At 39.6% G+C, this 19,433-nt stretch overlaps 1 protein-coding gene across 4 annotated transcripts in view; it reads left to right on the top strand.

The window, feature by feature from the left end:
- Positions 1-18,359, top strand: part of adamts3 (ADAM metallopeptidase with thrombospondin type 1 motif, 3) — a 201,006-nt gene extending 182,647 nt beyond the window's left edge. For all 4 annotated transcript variants that reach the window (XM_072664961.1, XM_072664962.1, XM_072664963.1 and 1 more), the window contains 3 exons: positions 7,249-7,456; positions 11,296-11,413; positions 15,894-18,359. In XM_072664961.1, the coding sequence (XP_072521062.1) occupies positions 7,249-7,456; positions 11,296-11,413; positions 15,894-16,366 (799 nt within the window). In that variant the 3' untranslated portion in view covers positions 16,367-18,359. The remainder of the gene's footprint in view (positions 1-7,248; positions 7,457-11,295; positions 11,414-15,893) is intronic.
- Positions 18,360-19,433: the final 1,074 nt, after the last annotated feature.

The following is a 19,433-nucleotide window of genomic DNA, read 5'->3' as shown; positions in this document are numbered from 1 at the left end:
CACGTGAAGCTACATGGCTGGAAGCTACACTTCCAACCCTGCTGTTGGAGCTGCAAAGGGGGACCAACTCCTCTTTATGGCATATAGCTCCTGTAGGTGTAATGTGTAGGTGTCCCAATACCTCTGTGTACTTTAGCTTTATTATTAACACCTTAACACTCCAAGGTTTAATACACACTAAGGTGTATTACTCAGTAACTACAGGCACTTCTGGACAAACTGGTGGGTGATTTTTAAGGGGTTAAATCTTTTTATTTAATTTAATTTATAAATCAAAAAGCACAAAGTTCAAAGTCTCCTTCAGTTATTCAGTCCTATGGGAGGCAGGGTGTTCAGTGAAACAGAAAATAAATATTAATTAATTTTAAATATGCTTTAAAAGCACTTTGTCTGTGCCCTGTTTTAAGCAGCTCCTTTCCTGTATAGCAGACATGAAAACAACTGTCTATTTTTACTTCAAGTGCTCTGTCCTCTGTGGATTCCACATATACAGATATCTCTATACCTGCATGAATAATATGTTGTGATATTGCAGCGTATTGTAAAAATATGAAAGCCAGTCTGATTATTCAATTAAACTGCTGAAGCACGGAGACACAAACAACAATGGAAATTAACAAAGCCATGAGAGTATGACATTTTCCCTTGCTTTTTCTGGGAAATAGCTTAGAAGAGCTCTACAGCATGTGGTGAGGAACTGTATAAGACCTTTAGGCTGAAATGAGAATCCCGTTGAAAGTCTGTTAGTAAATTCCACCAGAATAAACCTTTATAAAGGATCCATATCATGGATTTTTACATGACAATAGGATGCTGTAGGATGTACGCAGTGTTAAGGCTTGAAAATGTACCTTTCACTTTCCAGGGGGGTATTTCACAAGATTTCACAGGATGTCTCACTTAGCCAAGTAACATGTAGCAGCCTCAACACTTGACTTTGGGCTTAAGTTATCTGGCTAAACTGAGGATCCTGTTTTGTGAAATTCTGCCTAATGACATGGCCAAACAACTAAGCTGTAAAATCAGTCACTTTTGAGTTCAGTGTCACAACATGTATATGTTTACATATCCATATATAGCCTTAGTGCATTCAAGCTGAGTGTTCCGACCTGGACTGCCTTTACTGTGCCTCATTCAAAAAGTACAGTAACATAAGTGCCCCATTTTATACTAAGAGATAAAGGTAAGTTGGACAGTGGTCAGTCATAAAAAACTACAAAAAACTCCTCTCAAACATTATAAGTGGACCTCAGGATAATAAATTCACATAGAGGCGAAATGTAGTACACCCTTTTTTTTCTTGGTGAATTTTTCCTGGTTTTGATTAAGATCCTCAGTGTTGCTCTGGGCTAACGATGGCTGCTATTTTAGAATATGGTCATTACAGAATAAATGAGATAAAAATATACCTCAGACTTTTCTTTCTAGCCCATGGCCTTGTTCTGTTACTAACACTGACTAATTTGAATTCCTGAGCGCCTCTGAGTTGCTGCTGTTCGGTTTACTGTTACAGTCTAAGAACTGGTTGGTATATCAGATCAGTGTTTTGGGTTCTGCAGGCATTGGTCCATTTTTAATGCTGAGAAATGCTATATATTTCTAAAGGTAAAAAGCCCTCCAGCATTGAGCTGTGGAGCAGTGGAACTATGTTCTCTGTAATGATGGTGCTTCATCCAATACTTTTGGGTACCTTTGAGTTGGGGAATTGAGGATGAGGTGGGGTGGTGATCATTCAACATCCTGACCTCACTAACACTCATGAATTGCATGGCTTAATGCAATTCAATGCTCACAGAAATCCAAAATGCTCAAAGTCAGGAAAAGCCTTGGACAGGGATGGCAAGGTCTACAATGATCATAATACAGTAATTTAATTTCAAAGGGCAAACACTTAGGATTTGCCCTTTCCAAGACACCTTAATTGGTGTATTTTGACCATGTAATGTAATGTTTAGATCTTTTTTATGTAAATTTAAAGGGATGGATCAGCATTTCTGTAAATGTGCCACCTTAGCCAGAATTAGCCAAATTTTCCAGCCTAAGCTTGTTTATAGAGCTTCCTATCCCGCTAGTTCTCTTACCTTTTTTTTTCTGCCGATACCCGATCTAACATTTTTCTTGTATTTGTAGCTGAAGTATTTAGCTGGGGATGAGCTTCTAAAAGTGAGAGAAGATAGATATTGCAATTTGCAATGTTCTTCATGAAAGCAGTACTTATTATAAAAGAAACTGATTGCAATCATTGACCTTGGTTTTTTCGAGCATCACAAAGCACTTAACAAGATGTTTAATCTTTTTCGCAGTTTTAAGCACTAGTACTACATGTGCTGTTGAACTCAAGGACATTCCGTTGTGGGTGGACTGAGGGAGCATTCCATTATATATATATATATATATATATATATATATATATATATATATATATAATAATAATAATAATAATTTTGTTTTAATAAAACAGCAGCCTATTGCTTAGTACTACAACATCACTTCAATATACTGTTCAGTAGAAACTACTAAAGCATTTTTTTTACATTCTCACTCGTATCCTAGTTGCGCTGTGGTCCTACTTTTTATGTTCTTTTTAGGTCCTTGCACTTTTGGCTGCCAACCATTAGCACCATTACTCAGTGGGCGCACCTTTACTAATCTAAATCTAGTTTGACTGGCTGACGTGGCTGACCCTGCGCTCATGGGGGCAGCCGTGGCCTAAAGGTTAGAGAAGCAAGCTTGTAAATGTGGATCGGTAGAAATTGGGGGGGTGAGAGGGAGTCAAGGAACGGCGCTTTCTCTTCCCTCTGCATTCACGACTGAGGTGCCCTTGAGCAAGACAACTAACCCCTAATTACTGCCCGTATTCAGCAGTGTGTGTGTGTGTGTGTGTGTGTGTGTGTGTGTGTGTGTGAGTTCACTGCCACAGAGGGGTTGCGTCAGGGTCTACAATGACATAATACAGTAATTTACTAGTTAACTGAAACACACATGCTTTCAAGCATGTTTTTGGAGGCTGCTCTTGGATGGTGCAGCTATCTAAGCATTTGCCTCATCTGTCAGAGAGATTGCATTCAATCCATGGTAATGCCACAGCCCTCCATGGTTGGGATTGCAAGACATCTTAATTGGTCTCCTTCTCCCTGCATCACTCAGCAAAATAGATGTTATATTAGCGGCGTTTTTTTTTATGCTAAGACAGGTAAAAATGAAGATTAAAGAAAAGTGGAGGTATTTAAAAAACATTAAAGAAATTAATGAATTAAATGAAAGCAAATTATCAGACTATTAACAGAACCAAAATAAATGCTGGCAAGCTATACCCCAAGTCACTTTCCCAATATGCTCTGCAAATAATGGCTAATTTTGCCATCTTTGACCAAGACAACCTGTGTCTCCTAGAGTGCATCATTCTGTACAGCAATCTGCTTTAATAAAGAATTACAGTACACTACTGTAGGATTTCCATTGTAAAGCATTTTCTTTTCTAAAATAGTGTGGAAATGTGGTGTGGAGACCATTTCTGGCCTAAAAATCTCATCCAGTTGGCTCCACGTTGGAATGGTAGCTGTTGTCTCACATGCATTCTTTCCCACAGCTTCCAACGGTGGAAATTAAACCATGACATCCCTGAAATATACAGCCGAGATCTGAAGAGCATGCTGTAGAACTCCCTTTCCCATCACTGAATCAAAGTGGATCACGTCCTCCTCCTGCTGCATAACCTCACCATTGTTGGATAGATTTATGATCGCAGTAGTTAGAAGGGCACTCCTCAAAGCACTGCTTAGCAATGCAGATGCAAGTGCTTTTTTCTGGGGGTTCAGGGTCAAGTTCCAGCTGTTGGAGATATGGATGAGCTGCCTTTGTCATGGTCGGTGGATTTGAGCATACAGGCTTACCATAATCTTCTAGCTTACTGCAGCTTGTCCGCGGAGCACCACAGTAATAATCATCACAGGTGTTCCTATTAACCTTCATTGTTCTAGCAGTGGTAAAGTGCCCTACAGATGTGCTGGGACGGTGCATTTATATTTGGACATTTCTGGTTAAATATGCAGCGCCATTCCAAGGAATCAACACCTTCACTACTCAGGTTAGGCCTAATCAGCTAAACAAATCCATGCAGTTTCAGGAGGTCCCAGACAATTCAACCAAAAAAAGTCAACAACCAAACCTGTGGTGTTCAAACTGTGTTCTTCTAACCTACAAATCAGTAACTTTACCAGCTGTATTCATCATGACTGTCATCAAGCCTGCAAAGTACTTTACCGGAGAAGCAAAAAACCTTCTTAATGTAAAAGCTTCACACTTCCCAGACCTTTATATACAGACATATACATAGACTTACTATATTAATGTTAGTCTGGAAGATGTCTTCCGATTATGCCAGATGAATGACAAGTCTTTGTGCACTGCAAATTGTAAGAGCCTGTTGAGAGCAGACAGCTGTTGTGTATTTCCCTGTGAAAATGCTCTCGGCGTACTTCAGCCGAAACGTATAAGAGGAGAAATCAGAGACGAGTTGGACAGATATACAGATTAGTGCTGCTAATTTTAAACAGATCAAGAACAGACAGCCTCTTTTCATTTGCATTGTGATTAATGTATGAAGGGGATTTGTTACGAGCGCTGGCATGTTTTGATTGGGTGTTCTGAAGTTGTGATGGGCAGGAACCTTAAAATCATAGCTTATCCTGGCTCTGTACCTTTTACTCAGTCCAGACTGGTTTTTATTGAGTGCGTTAAACTTTATTCACACCTTTAGTGGATGACGTTTTACAAGAACCTGTAGTCAGTAACATTAACATTATCTCATAGTAAGCTCACAGTCTCAGAGTCTCAGAGTATCTCATAGTAATAACAACCTTATTCAAGGTGTTATTTTGCTTCAGTGGGGTAATTTGTGTGACAGCTTTGTACATGTGCGACACTAAGCTGACAAAAACTGAGTATTGCAGTGTAGTGCAGATGTTACCCTCATATTGTAGAGTCCAGAGTGTGTTTTCTTTTCTGTTATGGAATTCCAGCAGTCATCAAGCCATCGTTTTCAGAAAGAACATTTTTCAGATAGATCCAAAAGAGCTTGGATGACATCATGTGCTGTGTTATTACAACACTTGTAAGATGCCTTTGTTGCTTCTTAAGCTTCATCTCTTTCTGGAGGTTTATGAAGATTGCCACTGAAACATTTTCAGGAGCATTTTCACACTTTTTATTTCCATTTGTTTCATTAGTCCACTTGTTCCACCAGTTCCGCTGGCCTGTAACGATATGTGCATCAAATCTGTATATTGAATCTTAGCTGTTGCTATGTGCTGTCATTGAGCATGTTGCGGTGACTGACACTGTATTTTGTAGCCGGCAGTGTGAATATATGCACTGTCAGACTGATAAATTATTCATAAACGCCATTACCTACCAAGCATGCTTCTTCTAGTATAGAAATTAGACAGTGTGCACAGCTGATACCCTGCACAGCAAACACAACTTTTCAAATGCTGAAAACACATTATTTAGAATGATTTATGTCAGTTGAGCTGGTTGTGTAGAAATGAAAAGGATTAGTGTGCCACATGGTGCTTCATAAGCAGCTCAAACGGAGTTAATAGACACCCACGCTCATAAAAATGTTATCTTTTAAATTAGGTGAGGAAAATGAACAATTACATGGAACTTTGTATTCCCTGCACAGATCTAAAACAGTGCAAATACTTACTGTGTTTAATACAAAGCTAACTTTAAGGTATGAATAAAGCGACATTTTTTTTTCTTTTGGTGATTTTGCCACATCAGTGGATTGCAAATGATGTGAGTGAAGTGTAGAGTGGTTAAAATGGTTTAACTTAAATGCTAAAAGTTTTAGAATTATAGCCATTTTTACATTTTCCCTCCATTTTCCCAGCCTCAAAAATAATTGGACTGATAGAACTAACATAATTATGAATAGCATAGTTATAAATTACTGCAGCCAAAAAAAAAGCTTCATGTTGAGGTCTGATGATTAACTCTGCCGTTTAAGAACATTCAGTTTCTTTGGCTGACAAAGTTCTTGGGATACTGGCACGACATGTTTTAGGTTATTATTATAGTTTTTGGACTTATCGGTTTTGCAGCTCTTGACTGAATCCTAGATGTTTAGCTTATTACACTTCAGTCTTCTACTTCTATCTAATTTTGTTGTCTTCTGGCGTTGCTGAGCTCACCAGTGCATTCATTCTTCATAAGAATGTAGTGAATTGTTGTTTCTGCTCTCTCTCATAGGTTTGTTTAGTTTTTTTTCCAGCCAAATGATGGCCTTCTCCACTTTTCTTGTATCTGAGAGTTCTCTCGATGAGCTAGCAAGTGCAAATTCAACACTTAGGATTAACTCCAGACTTTTTTTAATCTCTAGTCATTTGAAATAATGAGGACACCAGCCACACCTGGACATGAATCAATCAATTGTCCAAATACTTGAGCCTGTGAAAATGAAGGGACTGTGTAAAAATGGCTGTAATTCCTAAACGGTTTATAATATAATATTGTTAAACCCCTTGAATCAAAGTCTCAAAGTCTCAAGGTGATGTACAGAGGCAAAAGTACATAAATTGTGTCACTGTTGAAATACTTATGGAGCTGACTGTAAATATGCGTGATTGTTTTTATAGACAATAACTCACTTTTTTCATGGAGAAGAGCAGGGTTCAATCCCTGATCATGAATTATATTCCCATCAGTTTAATTAAAGAACTCCTCCACTTGTACCTTAAATGATTGTCAGTTCGAGCAGCAATTCTGTTCAGCTATTAATGGCTAAGAGTTCAAGAAAGCATTATTGGCCTTGCGCTCTCTCTCTCTCTTTCTCTGGTTGGGTAGGATGGTTCTTAACCCTTTAAAACAACTATGGCTCTATAAAATGATATTACATTAGCGAGAAAAAGCACAAGCTAGTTTTTACTTTGAGCCTTTTAGCCTACCTTTATCTTTAAAGGATCTGTAAGTAATCAGGAATACAATCTGTATACTTTGCATCTTTATGTAGTTTCTTCACGCTATGCTCTTTGAGTGACAGCATGATAAGTTTCAAATGAAAAATGGTTAGTCTAAAACACAGACAATTTACAATTGAATAAGTTGTTGAACTTGATCTCTTCTCAGTATCAAGGCATGTGTGTCAGTGTTTGCATTGAATTGATAAAACACCAGAAGCTCCACATGCCATCAGCACAGACTACTTTCGGCAAATCATCATCTCCATGGTCTTTTTCCTAACAGGTGGATTGCTGAGGAGTGGGAGCACTGCACTAAAACCTGTGGGAGCCTAGGTTTCCAGATCCGCACCGTGCGCTGCGTCCAGTTCCTTCATGAGGGCACCAACCGCTCCATTCACAGCAAGTACTGCAGTGGAGAGAAGCCTGAGGCTAGGCGGCCCTGCAACAGAGTACCCTGCCCCGCTCAGTGGAGGACTGGAGCCTGGTCTGAGGTGGGTTTTTCTGTCCCTGTAAGAAATATGCTGTAAGCAACACCACACCACAACTGTGGAGTTCCAGTCATGGGGACCCGACTCTGCATGCAATTAAGGTTAGGTATGGTAGGATTCCAGTTAACTATGTGAAAGGCTGGGCAACCCTGGTCCATATATCTGTTATTGTGAATAGTTGAGTAAGTAGAACATGACCTGACCGAAAAGCAGAAAGACAAAACGTTCTTTTCGAACTAGTTTAGTGTATTATTTGTGTCTTGTATCATTTGGGAGTGGAAAGGAACACCTTGTAAAAGTCTAAAAGATATTTGTGCTCTCAGATAACTTTGCCAAGGTTTCTGACCGAGCATCTTAATCTACATTTTCCTCAAGAGCTGCGAGCTGAAGGATTTGCCTTGGCCCCCACAGTCCCCAACGCCAAATATATTGAAAATCTGTGGTTAGAAGAGCAGACGGCCACAGAACTAGACTCTTAGAGAATTATTATTTTACAAGGTCGAATGGGCAAAAATCTCCCATACAGGAACTAAAGAAGCCATGGCTATTAAGGATGTTCACACGCTATGATACTTACCAAAGAGGGTGTTACTGACTGACATTTTCATTTTTTTGTTACTTTGAAGCTGTAAAAGAATGTAATGCATGAATCCTTTTCATCATTAAATGTACGCCTTTTAGGAATCAGGTCATCTTCTACTCACTTAACTATTTACAGTACGAGGATATTTTTTTTTAGGGTAGCCAAAGTTTTGCACGCCAGCTGTATAATGTGACATTCTAGTTGTTTTGCGTATCTGCCTGACCTCTTGCTGCTTATTTCATGTTTATATCATGTGGACTAACGTATATAGTCCATAGACTTGTACATAGACTTGATGAGTTTTTAGTGTTGGGAATGTGCAGTGATTTCAGTTTAATCCAACGTGTGCACAGTGGCTGCTCCTTTCGTACAGTTTGAACACCAGTTTAAAGCCAGAAAAGGTGTGCTGCACCGCCAGCGATAAAACTGAGCATTTCTGTGGGGTTTTATTCAGCCTGATAAAAGAGCGAAGACATTGCCATAGTCGTAGTGTATTTCGTACATGGCTTTTGCATGCACTTGTCGTGAGAAAAGGTGGCTAGGTCAAACACATTCAAAACACAGTGGCATTGCAGATATTACAACTGAGTTTTTACAACCCATCCAGGAACGCAACTCACTGCTGCCAGTTTATAGAGCAGCGGAGTTGTATGCTGTCAGGTTTGTAAAATAAAATGAGTCTGCTTTATTAAAGATGGCATATTATAGCCCTCAATGGAATGTCTGTGACATGCTCTGGTCAAAATACCACAAGAATCAAGCACCAACAGCACCCATTTTACCCTGTCTAAAACAGCCCTGTTTAAAATGGTCAGTTTGAGTGCCATGATAATGCGCCACTGATCATGACACGACCACCCCCCCTCCCACCGGTTTTAATTATTACTCCCAGTTGCATCAAGTCTTTTGTTTCTAAATGTATTCTCATTTGTCCCTACTTGTATATAGCTACCGTTTACTTCACCTTGAGTTCACATCCCTCCCTCCCAGCTGTAGTCAGCTGAACCTACCATTCTGACCGTAGGTTTTCACCTTCTCAAATCAGGAACGATATACAGCTGTGGTGCTGTTCGTTTTCATTTTTGCACACTACAGCAACATTTATGACTTGCAGCTGCAGGTAGCAGGTGGAGCTACTCACCTGAACGATGTGTTGAATGCTCCGTTTGCTGTTCAAGGCAGTTCATACAAACTGACAGGGTTGTCTTATTTCACAGAGCAGTGGATCTGGCTTAATATAGCTGAATTATATAATGTAAATGTTGGCAACGCCTAAAAATACGGGGAAAATAGTGTTATATGGCGGTTCGATATTGTAAACTATGATATCTGTAATTCATTACTGTGCATGTGTTCTAAGCTTCTAGACTTAATTCTTTTCTGGAAGTGATGTCAGCTTCACTGTAGGCAATTTGGGGTGAAGAGACTTCAATTAAGCTGAAACAAGCTGAAAGCCAAGACACATGACCTCAGCAACACTCGCACATTCAGTCACTGATTAGCGCATGTAATCAGGGCAAGTGAATGTAGAATTCTAAAAAGTTGGTGCAGTTTTCCTTTTTTTCTAAGTGCCTTAGTTCGATCATTTGTTTGAATAGGTCATGCCAAATTAACTAATTGAACTGATTTGGCTCCCGTTTAGATGAACTAGTACCTGCGGCATGCATTCATCAGTTAAAAAGCAGGGAAATGTAGCGTGCAAGCTTTGAAAAGTGCTTTAACAAATGAATAAGGTACCGATGACAGTCAGCAAGCAAGGCAATTTCACAAAACTGCCTAAAGGGGAAAAGACTACAAGAAATGCAAGGTTTCTATGACTGTTTCATTTCCATTTAGTTGTGCTAAAAGCTATCGAACAGCATTCACTTTGTACAGAAGACCCCCATTCCCATACTGAATATGATTAAATCCCAGCTGACATTTCCAAAGGCTCCACAAATGGTAGCAGTCATTTCAGGCAGCTGGTATATTTAAGCTATAACTATAATTGGAAAGCATTTGAGAGAGTATTCTTTTCATAACAGTGCACTATTGTCCAGCTGAAGCATTCATTTTGCGTAAATAACCCAATAAGATAAAAAAAAAATCAATTCACAATTCCAGACAAATCAGTATATAACCACCCAGAGAAAAAGGTTGTCCTGCAGCTCAGTTTGTCCTCCTTTATCATATTGACCACATTTTGACCACAAACTAAAGGGATTACTGTGCTTCTACTAATGGCACATTAGTAAGCACCCTGCAGTGGTTCCTGTGGTATACCCAGTAATATTGGGGGACCTTCACAAAGTCTGACATTAATCCTAGTTAAATTTTCTTCCATTAGTCAGCTTCACAATTACACATGTACCCCCCCCCCCCACACACACACCCAGCATGTGGCAAACCTTTCAGTTTTTTATTAGACAAAGTCCTTTCACTCCATTCCACTCCTTCTGTGTGTCGCAGGTTATCCTTTCGTTTATCCTGTGCTTTTGTGTTCGTAAAGTAAAGTCCCAAGACTGTGTCCCAAAAACTGTGACATGCTTTTATAAAATACTATATAAAAGGATCAAGCATCAACAGCACCTTCTCACCTTGTTTAAACAACCTTGTTCAGAAAGGACAGTTTAAGTACCTCTTATTTTCAAATGAGATATTTTCATTAGTTCTCTCTCCGGCTTCTCAGACTTTTCAGAAGTTTATTCTCGTACGTCTCTGTTTGCACTAGCCTGCTACTGTTTACTTCACCTTGAGTTCATATCTGTCTGTCACTCTGTTACTCTCCTGCACTACAAACATGCACATATGCACTATACTGGCTGTAGTTTGCTGAACCTTAGTCTTTCTGTCCTTAGGTTTCCAGCTTCCAGCTTGTTTTTGGTAGTGAGTGAGTTATGTATTAGTCTATTCTAACTAGCTGAGGTTTTCTTGGGTAAATAGCAAAGCACTTTGTAAGTCGCTCTGGATAAGAGCGTCTGCTAAATGCCGTAAATGTAAATGTAAATGTTATGGGGGCACACTAATGACATGGTGTGTGATCTAGGACCTAGGAATCTGAGCCAAATCTGAACAGTGTGTTAAATTCTCTGTTTTCACAGTTTGTAGGTTGGTAGGCATGTCGGAGTTCACTACATCTATTACACAGTAACGCAGAATCACCCCTAATGTTCTTCATTCTGAACATTTTTATCCAGTGTTTGTGCCATTACCTTGGACATTGCTCAATTTGACAGTGAGACCATACACTTGACTTTGTTTCTTCTTTTTTCTCTCCCAGTGTTCTGTGACCTGCGGAGAGGGAGTGGCACGGCGGCTGGTCACTTGCCGCATCGGAGATCAATGCAGCGGGGAGAAACCGGAATTGCAAAGGCCTTGCCGGCCAGGTCCCTGCCACGGTAAGCTGCCCAGGGCACATCACTACAAAAGTCCTTCTGAAGCCCCAAGCACACGCTTAACCTAGACACATTCCCCTGTGCGCTAGGAGTAAGTCAATACATGCTACCGACAGAAATACAGAGACGTCCAGCAGTCCTATTGGATAAACAAGTACTTCACTGCTGTTGGTGCATTGTTCCAACTGTTGGAAAAGAGCTGCATGCATATTTTCCCTGCATATACAATGCAAGTGATACAATTAGATTGCGAATGCCCAAAAAGTCTGACCAGATTGATAGTATTTTTGTTCCATGAAGAGGGAATGGTTAAATGGTTAAAAAATAGGACTGTGTTTTTGCCTGCTGGCGGTTTTTATTTCTCACTGCTTTGTGGTTAGAGTCAAGCACTAAACCTAAAGGATGCACTTCCTGTATTAAGCACACAAGCATGTACAGAAGTGCCTCTTCTTTAAAAACATTTAATTAGGTCACAAAATACCTGAAGGGCATAAATACATTAAGTTTTTACATGTATAATTCATAATGTGATATACCCTTTTGTGATCAACAGCATACCACTTTATAATAAGATTTAAGTGGTTATGGTTATTAATTAGGTAATAAACTCCTAAATAATTACTAAAAATAAGTAGTGAACACTTATAACCCCAAATATTCCTACTAATATTAAGCTCACATTTATCCATACTGTTAAACCTCAGATCTTGCTGGTTACTGATCTTACATTGTCTTCTATATTAAGGTGTTAAACCTGGTGAAGAGTGCATTTATTAAGTATGAGAAAGTTGCGTTCCCTCTGGTTAGGGTGAAAAATGTTCAGATGCGGTTTTAAAAGCAAATTTACAACCCTGTTATTTTTACATTTATGGAATTCAGCAGATGCTGATATCCAGAGTGACTTATAAAAGTGCTTCACTGTTTACTCAGAAAATACTCTTAGTAGTTCAGACACCGAAAAGAAGTTCATTCCACCACTTCGGTGCAGGACAGAAAAAAGCCTTTTTTTTCCTCTCTTTCTGGTATAGCTTCCTCGTACAGCTCTTCCGAGTTCCAGTTCTAATGTGTGGGTAGGCCAGATTTTTTTTTCAAGGGAGTGGACGTTAAAAGGACAACGGCTAGGCATTTGCTACTAGAATGTATACCCACTCTCTCTTGTCGGCTTTAGTTTCATAATGATGATTTCAATTATATTTAATATTTATGTTTAGTTATGTTTAATATTTAACCACTGACAAACCTTTATAAAGAGTCTTATTTTAAAGTGGAACTTACTTTACAGCTCTTTTCTCATTGTACCCTTATGACTTCTTAACTTTCCTAACTTTACAAACTCTTCTGCAGCTCACATTTATCAATAATAATGCTACATGGGGATTTCATTTGTGGGAGAGCGAGCCGCATTCGCCCCTCAGTGATGTACAGTAGATTTCTTCAGATCTGAAAAACAACACAACACAGTAAAGTGAATACAGAATATTGCTGTATTTAGCAAGCTGGGTTTTACCTCCAAACATAACTGTAATAAATATTTCAAGTTTAAGATTTTTAATTGGCCTTTAAAAACTTACCCTGAACATGGTCTGAGAACATTTCGCCCAAGTTCAACACGACCCTCAGCACCAAATTTACAGTCCAAACTGGAATCCAAACTTCAGCCCAAAATGAGTCTCCATGAACCCAAGCCAAACCTGATCAGTGCCTAGGTTTAGGGTTAGATATAAGGTTTGGGTTAGGGTTGTTTGGATTTACACTTGATTTAAGGGTAAAGAAAGGGTTAGGGTTAGGTACAGGGTAACATTCAAAAGACATTTAATAGATGTTCAATTGAATGTAAGGTGAGCAGCTACAAGGCATTATATAGTGGACCAACCAAGTAAAGTGATGCTTTATTTTTAGATTTATTTTTGCTATATTTATTTTTCTAAATGCACTCTAGTCCATGATGTAATGAAGGTGACTGCATTACAGCTTTCAAAAGCTGTCTGCACCAGAGTCTCTTATTGTAGTTTGATTTCCAGCCGACCCACAGCCCAACAAAAGCTCTGCTTAGCTTATGACACCAAATTAATCTTTGGTCCTTAATAACACCATTAGGCTTTGGGCTTTCTGACCAGCCTGTGTCAACCAGTCAAACCATGCCATCATACCACATTACCCTGTATATGCAAAAGTCATCTTCTTGCTCCAAGTTTAATGAGAAACTAGAAAGAATACTCAGGATTGATTGTCCAGTTGTGGAGGACATTGTGTGTTCCATTTTGGGTACTCAGTACTTTTTAACGTTAAGCCCTATCTGGACCGATTAGTTTACCAGGGGGATGCATATGATAAAATGTTATATGTCTCCCCAGAGATAAAGCTCTTGCACCCAGATAGCAATGAAATGACCACAGGATGAGTGAGTTTAGTGTCTGAATGTTTGCATGGTGTGGAGATTTCGCTCCATTCATAGTCCAAACATTAGAAATCACACTGGATTAAAATCATCAGACTGAATGTGAAACGTGAGCCCTTAAAATTAAGATGTTAACCTGCAGTCACTGACAAGATGGTAAAATTACTGTTCAGTAATAAAGTGTCACTGTAGTTCACAGACCCTGACTCAGCCACTCAGACTTCATGTTTAAAACAGAAGCAGATTTTATATCAACTGAGAAACAGCTTCTCTTTTTTAGGCACTGGCTTTTGATGACTGCAAGCAGGAGTCTTTCAGTTCCCATTTGCTTTACCCACATTGCGCTGAAGCTTGTCTAGGAAGAGTGAAAACAGAACACCCAGTCCATATTAAGTGAAACACTGCACTCTGCTCAGAACAAAAGAACGTCCTTGGAGAGCTCAAAGCGTGTTGCTACTTTTCATCTGTAAAGGACGCAGGTGTTGCAGATGGCAACAAATGGTTCCTAATCCCACCTGTTTCAATTGAAATGAACTTACTGTAACGATTTAATAATTTATAGCCTTCCGGGGCCTTTAAATCACAGGCTCATGAATTGAAGAACTCGTCTTGAGCTGGATGTCAGCTATTACTGAAGTGATTGATGAATTATGAGCTCAGCAGCTCCATTAGAAAAAGTAGGGGTTTGTTCGCCAATTACTGAGACAGTGTTCGTACAGCTCCTGCAGCAAATTCATTAGGGTGAGTATCCTCGAGAACTGGACCTAAATGGTATCATTTAATTTTTGATAACAAAGTCACCTTCACATGCCATAATAGTTAATGATAAAAAAAGAATGGCCTAAAGACTCCATAGAGGTTTCACTAATTATACACTGCAGTATTGTATTTAAGTTAAGTAAGAACAGAAGAACACATTTTACAGTTATTGCACGACATTCAACCCATCCGTGGCAGTGAACACACACACACACACAGTTCTGAATAGGGGCAGTGAGCACACACTAGGTAGCCACCTTAGTAACCTGGAAGCAGTCAGGACTTAGGCGTCTTGTGTGTGTTGCTCAAGGGCACCTTAGCTGTTAATATGAAGGGCGAAGACAGCTCTGCTGTTTCTCTCCTCACCCTACCCAAACCTCCTGCTGGTCTAGGGGGCTGAACCAGTGACCTTCTGATCCCAAACCTGCTTCTCTTGATACACTACAATCATGCTAAATACTGCATATGGATAACAAATCCTAAAAATTTTTTTTAAAGATTTGTAGATAAAAAAATGTTTTAAATGCCAGAAATGCTCCACACTGCCTGTGATTAGAACCATGAATACCAAGAAATGTCTATATAAACAAATACGATACAATATATTATAAATGCTCCATGAATTCACAGCTATAAGGCTATTTGAGCTAACAATTAGCTTCTAAAAATTTCAGTTTTTCTCATTCCAAAAAATAGACAACAGATATCCAGTTTTATGTTGGATAGCTCTGTTCAAGTGACATGCTTGAATAATATTTAGATGTAAAAGTAAAACCATACAAATCCTCTACAGAAATGGCATTTGTGCTCATTTTAGATGACATTTGTTATTGGCTAAATTTAACAGGTTTATTTAGGCAAATTTAACTGAATTTACTAAAGTACATTTTGCACCTCCACGTTTTGTCCAGTATGTTGCATTCAGCAAAGAAGTGGTAGTACATTAAAATGTGCAGAAATACATACTGACAAATGGGATTTTTCTGTTTTTTTTTTTTTTGTTTACTTACCCCAGTAGTTAGGGATCCCCATCACATAACGCTACCTGTGCTGGAAAGATGAAGGCTAGCATGTGCTTCCTCTAAGATTGCTAACACAGCATCATTGGAGAAAAGTGCTAGCTCTAGTACTCCCAGCCATTAACGGAAGAGGCCAACACCCAGATTCTGTCTGTGGTGCTGTTCATTTTAAATACCAAACATGTATTGGCTGATAGTTTGGGGAAAGTTATGTAAATTAGATTTTGCACCAAATGTCTCTTAAATGTGAAAAGCTTAACATGATGTTGTTGAACAATCTCTCTCTCTCTCTCTCTCTCTCTCTCAGATGAACCCTGTGGAGGAGACAAGTCCATATTCTGTCAGATGGAAGTCCTGGCTCGCTACTGCTCCATCCCAGGCTACAGCAAACTGTGCTGCGAGTCATGCAGCAAGAGGAGCAGCACTCTCCTTCCCGTGGCTGTGGAGACTGAAGAGGAGGTGCGTTTTGGCTCCGCCTCACAGCTCCTGGAGACCCTGTCAGCCTCTGTCAACGGCACACTCAAGCTCCCTCCCCAGAGCCATCGCGGGTCAGGCCCAGCCGGCCGCAACGCTAAGCAAACCTCCTCCACCGCTGCACCTCAAAGACCAAACGGCGACAGTAAGACTCTTAAACGCCCAGCTCAGGCCACCAAACCCAACGGCAGGAACCTGCCTGCTATGGCAGTCCACGGACAATCCGCCAATGCAACATCCAGGATCATGACGGATCATTCCCGAGACAGCCGGTGGCCCAAGGCCATATCCGAGGTGGAAAGATGAAGCCGAACTCAAATCTTTGTTGTTGTTTTTTTTGTTTGTTTGTTTTCTCCTCCGGACTCTCTTTTTGTTTTGTAGATATAATATATTAGCTTTATCCCTTGTCTTACTTCAGATCTTGCTTATGAGAGGAGATTTTCGAGAGAGTTAGAGAGTAAAGTGCTGGTTCACTTTCTGGTTTTTGGGATCCTCCCAACAGCGGCCATTCTGGAGTCACGTTAGTCAGCTCACACAATGCTGGCTTGGGAGAATGCGCCAAAGATCAATCTTTTGAAAGCAGTCAGAGGTCTCTTTATCAAGAGCTTCGCCGACACTAAAGAGACATCAGTGGTACTTGTTTTAGATAATGCTTTAGTTATATAGAATTCCAGAAATCCATAGAATTGCTACTGGTGTTTGTGTTTGTTTAACAAAGAAAAAGGATATTTATGAATGTTCCTGTAAATACTGTGTGTGTAAAAGTCAGTATTATTTTTTACTAAAACATGGTGCAGGTTTTTACTATTCAAGTACACTTCCTTTTTTTTACATGAATACAAAGACAGCAGAAGTATTTGAAGATGTGTTCTCAGTTCTCCTGTCAGAACAGACCAATCAGTGTGAAAACCTTAAAAAAGCCCATTCTCTTAATACCTGTGTTCACCAAGAGCCTTTGTCTCTGTAACTGCGTCAATGGTGGAAGCTGATGTCGACATCAGTTTCTTTGAACTTCCCTGCCTGTTATCCTGTACTGTATTTTCTTTTGTAGGTAAAGCTTTATCGCACCAGCAAGAGACCTGAATGCCAAGGCGACTTTGTCAAAAAAAAAAAAAAAGCAGTGGGGCGCTGTGTAGGAGTCCATCACATCCACAGCAAGGCGCTTAAGACATGCAAGGCTGTATTTTGAAAGGAACATGAACTTTTTTGACTGTATAACGTGTTGCGCTTTTGCCTGCAGGATCTCTAATGGAAGGTATTTATTTCTGAAGCAGAGGGTTACATCTGTCTCAACCACAATGCATCTGACTGCAATATCATGGAAGGAGCCCCTTCCCCCAACATACATGTCCGTGGAGCACGAACGTACAAAAAAAAAAAAACATAGCACACGCTCTCCTGTGTGCTACTGTATAGCTGTTGTATATAGGATTCAGGGCTTTAGAGTATTTATTGAGTTTCTAGACTGCTTTATATCCAGCATTCTTTATGGGGTAGTTATAAGCATTAGAGATGCCAAAAAACAAACAGAAACAAGCAAACCTATGCTTGATGTTCCACAGCTAGCAAGTTAGAAGGTATAAGTAGCTGCAGCTAACGTTTTAGATGCCGTATATACCAAACTGAGATGTTGTTTCTTTGAGAATGCTGTCCAGTACAGCTGTTTCAGTAGAGCATTTTAGTTTAGAGGCCCAACAACGCTGTCACTTACAGCTGTTTTTGATAAAAGACCCAACGAAACTGTTCTTACAGTTAAGTAGTAGTTCTTAATCTTCTTAATAAAATAAGAATAAAATAAAAAAAGAAAGATGAAACCCATATTGAGATCATTCCTATTGGCAAGCACAGGCAAACATGGAAAATGTTGGTGATTTGTAGATATTGTTTTATATATATATATATATATATATATATATATATATATATATATATATATATATATATAAACATATTTTTCGATTTGCTGCCTATGACGACTTGGCTGCTAATGTTATGCAAAGCTTTCAGAGTCCCAAGAGGATAGTACTTTAGTGTTTGTAGATGTTTGTAGATATTTGTAGATATTTAAGCGACAATCCCTGAGCCTCAGACAGATCCGCTGTATAGAAAAACAAGACGCATCTAATCTATCCCCAGAACGGCCTGTGCATTTAAGTATTAATTCTCTGTCCGGCTGACAGTTTCTAACAGCTTTCAGCCGTTTCTCTGTTTCTTTGTACTTACATTTGTTAGTTGTAACTGAAGTGTACACTACTGATGCTGTTTGTTGTAATGGGGAGCACATAGCAATAAAAAATACTAAACATTCATCCGTCAGCCTGAGTGCTCTTCAGTTCAAGGGTGCTTTGCATTGCCGTTTATATCGCCTGAACCTGAGAGTCTGATTAATTGGAGGATATCAGTGTGAAGCTAATGTCTGGCGGGGTAGGCGACATGAAATATGGGACCTGAAATAGCAGATCCATTTCAGTATTGCTGAATAAATGCCCTTGACTGGGAACTCCTTGGTTCACTTTCAGCTTCCAGGTAACCAGGTAAACTTCCAGGATCAAATATTAGCCATCGGCAGCCACATTTGAGACAAAATGTATTTCCTAATTATACATCGATTGCTTTTAAAGACTCCATACACAGGGCCCAAGGCAGTCCAGCGGACTAAGGTGCTGTCACTATGCCCAGAGGATTTCTGGTTTGAATCCAATGTCCAGAATGAACCAGTTTTTAGACATGCTTCTCTATATTCCTAGTTATACATAAATCACTTTGAAAAAACAGTTCAAGACCTTATATGCAAAGCCCTGGGTGGTTCAGCGGACTAAAGCGCTTTTTCAATGACCAGAGCACCACTGGTGTCACTACCAGTGCTGCTAGCAGCCAAATTTTAGACATGCTTTTCAAATACCTGGTAACACTTCAGTCACTTTGAATAACAGTTCAAGACCTCATAGATAGAGTCCAAGTGACCAAGTGATTGATGTGTGATTAGGAATTAGAGAAGCGTGTCTATAATTTAAAAGCTCAAACAGCAAGCTGAACAACTGAGATTCAAACCAACAACCCTTTGAGTGTAGTGACAGCAAATTAACCTGCTGGACCACCCAAGGTGTTGTGCATGTCTTGACAGTGATTGACATATGACCAAGAATTAGAGAAACATGTCAAAAATTCAGCCACCAATGCCAAGCAGAAAGACTGGGATTTGAACCAGCAATGCTCCAAAGACAGTCAGAGCGTCTTACTCTGCTGGGCCAACCAGGACACTCTGTGCAAGGTGTTAAAACTGACTGATGTATAAAGCATGTCAAAAGATTTGGCATCTGATGCATAGTGGAGCCACTGGGGTTTGAACCAGCAATCCTTTAGATTCAGGGAC

The sequence above is a fragment of the Salminus brasiliensis genome, chromosome 20 (assembly GCF_030463535.1).
Source record: "Salminus brasiliensis chromosome 20, fSalBra1.hap2, whole genome shotgun sequence".
Classification (NCBI taxonomy): domain Eukaryota; kingdom Metazoa; phylum Chordata; class Actinopteri; order Characiformes; family Bryconidae; genus Salminus; species Salminus brasiliensis.
This window is presented reverse-complemented; position numbering and strand designations above follow the sequence as displayed.